The sequence below is a fragment of the Thalia democratica genome, chromosome 7, assembly GCF_965202585.1.
Source record: "Thalia democratica chromosome 7, ktThaDemo2.hap1.1, whole genome shotgun sequence".
Lineage (NCBI taxonomy): Eukaryota > Metazoa > Chordata > Thaliacea > Salpida > Salpidae > Thalia > Thalia democratica.
The window spans coordinates 42,792,796-42,798,006 of NC_139171.1; the positions used below are offsets into that span (position 1 = coordinate 42,792,796).

General features: G+C 27.3%; 1 protein-coding gene across 1 annotated transcript; it reads left to right on the forward strand.

Moving 5' to 3' along the window:
* The first annotated feature begins 1,309 nt into the window (after positions 1-1,309).
* On the forward strand, positions 1,310-4,529 carry LOC145841727 (kelch-like protein 36). Its single transcript, XM_082949077.1, has 3 exons — positions 1,310-2,769; positions 2,888-3,092; positions 3,372-4,529. The coding sequence occupies exons 1-3, from the start codon at positions 1,364-1,366 to the stop codon at positions 3,855-3,857; spliced, it is 2,097 nt and encodes a 698-aa protein (XP_082805203.1). The 5' UTR covers positions 1,310-1,363; the 3' UTR covers positions 3,858-4,529.
* Positions 4,530-5,211: the final 682 nt, after the last annotated feature.

A 5,211-nucleotide genomic window follows, 5' to 3' on the forward strand; every position in this document is an offset into this window, starting at 1 on the left:
TTTTAGAATTTAAATGTTTTATTAATTTTGCAGAATTAGAAATTTTATTTAAGAATACAGTCTATAAAATATTAGTTAAACAAGCAAACAAATTACTTATATGTTAATTATAAACGTGTAGATTTTCTATCATCATTTACTAGTCAAAAAAGTGATATATAAAGAATAGGTAAAGCTGAAGCTAAAAAAAAGTGTATCATAAAAAAATTATTATCTAATCCAGTATAGTTGCATATATAATCTTATTCAAAGTCTCAAAGTTGGTTTACTTTACAATGAAAACTATTTAAATTACTTACAGTTTTAAATATCTTTTTACATCAAGATATATGTTTTTTAATTCTAGGTAGTATACTAATACAGTTGATAATTAAGAAAATAAAAGTTACATTAACCAGTAATATCAGACAAGTTTTAAATTTATTTCCGATTTTTATTGGTTTTCAACCGCTATATGACGCAGTTTAAAAAAAAGGAAGTGAACTTACTATGACAATACCAAACGCTTCTGCATTCCATTGCTTCTATTGACGTAAGAAATCAGGCTTTTAACGCGTGATCTGGTGTTTTTAATTCCACCACTTTGCCTTTTATATAGACTATGTTCATCAGTTTGCAGCATTTTATATTTAGCGTTGAACGGAAAGTTACTGTTTTATTTCTCTCAGATAAATTATTTTAATATTTATTTTAAGCTGTTATTTTTTAGTTTACTTCTAAGCATTTATACCCATTTTCATTCAAAGTAATTTTTTAACTAAGTAAAATAACGTTGCAGCTTTTTTTTACAAAATTTCTTTAAGTTATTTTTAAGTTTTCATCTAAAAATATAAATAACATATTGCAAGTTACATTTTTGTATGGTAGTCATAGTTTTTAGTAGTTATAACCTTATTTTATAAGCTAAGTAAATTAAGGTTTTTTCGTAAGGCTTTTAAAGATATACAAAGTAAACTTTATAGTTTATTACTTTGTGAAATTTTATTCCATTTTTCCTTGTAAAAACAAAAAAAAAAAAAATTAAGGTAAAACGTTACTTATTTAGAAAAAATTTTTTGTTTCACAGCTTGTGGCAATTTATCTCGTGATATTTTTTTTAAATCGCAGCACGTGATGAGAGATAAGAATTTGAGGTTGAAATTTTTGTTGATTTAGCTCATAGCAAATATTTGAAACGCCAAAACTTTTTTTCAATTAACGTGAGCTTAAAATTGATAAGTAAACAAAGGTTTGACATTGACCTTGATGATTCATAGAAATATTTTTAATAAAACTTGAAATAGCAATTATTAAAACTTTTTGTAATGTGATATTTATTTTATTTTTTAGAGTTCTTAACTTAATCTAAAGTTTGGAAATTGCGATGAATACAAAAGATAAATCAATTTGTAAACAGGCCTTTGATCACAACAACAATAGGTCATCTTTATTAAGCAAGGATCATGCTCAAATTGTTTTTCTTGAACTGAGTAAGTTTCAGCGAGAAAACTTGCTCTCAAATATCATAACTCAATCAAAAGCTGTCGATCCAATTTGTAAAAATCAAGTAGTATTCGAAAATAGTTCAAACTTTGAAAATTGTGACGACATAAAAGATATTACTTCAACATCTTTAAACAAAACAAAAAAAAACAAGAGTTTTCTCGATCTTCTTCAAAGCATTTATCCTGAATCTTCTTCAAATATAGAATATGAAAGTAGTTCATCAAGTGAATCTAAAAAAAATTTTCAACGTCGCCTCGAGTCTTTGAACGAGCTAAGAGTTAATAAAAGTTACTGTGATGTAATACTAGTAAGCGAAGATAACGTTGAATACGAATGTCATCGAGCAGTGTTAGCAGCATGTAGTGACTACTTCCGAGCGATGTTCACACATAATATGCTTGAATTAAAACAACAGCGCATCTTCATGTATAGTCTTCAAAATGAACTTCAAGACATTATTCACTTTATGTACACAGGAAAAATTAATACTCAACAAATAGAAATAGATCATTATCTTGCAATAGCAGTGTATTATCAAATAAATCTATTGATAGATGTTTGTATTGAAAGTCTTGTTTCACAACTAGACATTAATAGCTGCTGCAATTCTGCGTACATTGCTCATGAGCTATCCTTAATGAGTCTTAAAGAACCAGTACACAAATTTATTAGCCAAAACATTCATAAACTTTTTACATTTGAAATTGAATTACTACCATTTAAGAGTATGAACAATTGTTTAGAAAATGTTGATTATGGTTCTACGGTTTCATGTGATGCTGAATTAGGTGTTTTAAAATCATGTCTTCGATGGTGCCGCTTTAACAAAAATATGACTGATTTCCATTCTAAAATCATCAACCATGTGCGATTTTCTCTAATTAAATGTTCAGATATTCAAAAAGAGCTATCAAAACTTGATCTTAATATTGATTCTAAACCTGTTATTGAATGGTTTTCAAGGGCTTTAGAGTATCATCAAAATGTGTTTTTACAGCCAAGACTACAAAACAAAGATACTCAAATTCGAAACAAATTTTCAAGCTTTGTAAAAGTTGATGGTGTTGCATCTCAACAGCCAGTATGCATTCAAACTGAACATTCACGTATTTCAGTTTCTAACGGCTTCATCACAGACCTTTCGTTAAAATCAACAAAAGATGAAGATTTGACTCTAGTTAACGAAAATAATCTTCCAATTCGTGATCCATTCCATTCCGTTGTAGTATTGGAAGGCTTTGTGTATGTTATTGGAGGAACAAGAAAAAGTCACAATGGTTTTAGGTATTTTATTTTATTTTCTTAATCGTAAATTGTCTATTTTTAAAATTTAGTATATGTTTTACTTTTATTAAAAATATATATTTTTAAAGGCATTAGTTTAAAATTACATAATCAACAGCCGTATTGTGGAAAGATACGACCCACGAACTAATGAATGGATAGAAGTAGCGCCTATGAACCAAGAACGAGCTGATTTTTCGGCATGTGTACTGGACGGGTGTATTATTGTTGCAGGAGGTAGGGGAATTCGAAGATATCTTAGTACTTGTGAAAAATACGACCCAAGCACTAACACCTGGAAATACATTGCAAGTCTACCACAAGTAAGCATTTTTTATGGTAAAAGAATATGGTTTCTTAACAAAATACAAATACTTAAAAATATTTTAAAATTTAAACACTTGATTATTGGTAAAATGTAGATATTATTACAATTACAACTTTTATAGATTATTATATTTAATAATAAAAAATGTTTAATACACAATTACACTTGTATTTCTTAAAACTATAATTGAGTTTGCTATTTTTTACATTAGGTTCAACGAAAAGTAATAACTTGATAATAAGATTTTCTTAAAAGTTAAATGAAATACTTACAGGCAATCTACATGGCAGCAGTAGTTCTCAGTAATGGAGTTTTACATCTATCAGGGGGTTTTAACGAATACGAGGCTCTTGATGAAATGCTTATATACAATAATGAACGAAACAGATGGGTACGTCAACGAGGATTTATGATGAAGTGTCGGGGGTATCACGTGATGATAGAATCACCAAAAGACGGAAACTTGTGGGTCATAGGAGGTGTTGATAATCCTTTCAGTGGGCGAAATGTCTGGAAAGTCGAGGCCTGGAATGTCGCAATGAAACGCTGGATGTATGTTGGAGAAATCCTTCCTGTGAAAATGTTTACAAGTACCATGAGGCTAAATGTTGTGACAAATCACAGAAAAAACATAACAGTATTTCCAGCTACAAAACCAGAAAAGTACGGTACAGTAGAGTACTATCAAGAACACTCTATGTGGCTTGAAAGCAAAAATCCTACACTTTTATATGAAATTGAAGAAAACGGTGATATATAACAAACTTCATTAGATTTATTCAAAATAGAACAATGTTTTACTTAAAAAAAAATTTCTTTTTGTTGTATTTAGGCTATTTCTACGGCTTCATAGATTCAAACAAACACGTTTAAATCTATCAGTGATAGGGGATATTTGTACTAGAAGCTGCTAACTTAAAAGATAACTTTCTAATTTTGTAAAATTAAACGTTTGTAGTTGCAAAAATATTTTTTAATAGAACTCGTTGCTAAAAATATATTTCATTACTTTGATAAACTTTATTTTGTGCTTAAAGCCAAGACTTTTCGCTGCCCTCTTTTTTTAATTGAAATAAAATTATTGTAGAAATTTATGAACTGTGAAGCTGTTGAATAATTATTAGGCTTTCTTTATAGTTTTTTGATTCAACAACGTTACACAAACTTGTAACATAAAAACTTATATTTTTTTTACTTTTTAGAAGTGTTACGTTTTTTATAAAAATATAATATCTTTGATAACCTTTTTATCAAACCTTGATATCACATAACATTGTTTTTTTTTCTGAAGTAGAAAATTATTTTTAAGAATTTCATAATTGTAACATATTTCTGAACAGTTTTTTTTTCATTCTTTAGGACTTTAATATGCAAATGTGACTTTTGAAATGTTTTTTTTTTCAAAACAGTTGAATAAAATATACAATACTTCTTTAGAAGCATTTTATATAGTTTGAATAACTTTAGAGTAAACACTGCTTATTTCTATGTTATAAATATGAAAAACTTTTGGCTTGAAAGTTAAATATGGTATTTTATTACTTTTGGAATGAAAGTTCATGAAAGTTGTTAGATGTAACTAACCTTTTAAGTCAGAATAATCTTATTTGGAAAATTTTAAAGTGTTTTGTTCCTTATAAAGTCTTAAGGTAATACTGCTATGTAAAAATTCATATTTAAATTAAAAAATATTTATAGTTGACAGTTTCTAATATAAAACACCATCATATTCTTTATGATGAACCTTGAATTGAAAGTATATCTTTAAAGTTCTAAAATTAATAAGTATCATTAAATTTCTAACGAACATATTTTTTCTCTTTTAATCTTTAAATAACATATTTCCTAAATTTCTAGTTTTATTAGAAAAAGAAGAACAACATTTAGCGACTTCAATTTTACTTATAAGACCTAATAAATATAAGAAAAGTATATAAAAACATGTAATGAAAGTATCAACATACTTAAAGCAATTAAAACTCAAAAAAAAATGACACATCTTAGTTTACCCTTTAAAATTCGATGTACAGTATGCTACACTGCACATTCTTAAATGTAAAACAAAACAAAATTTTGTGTGAACTTTACAAATACTACTTAAGTAAGTAGGTTTA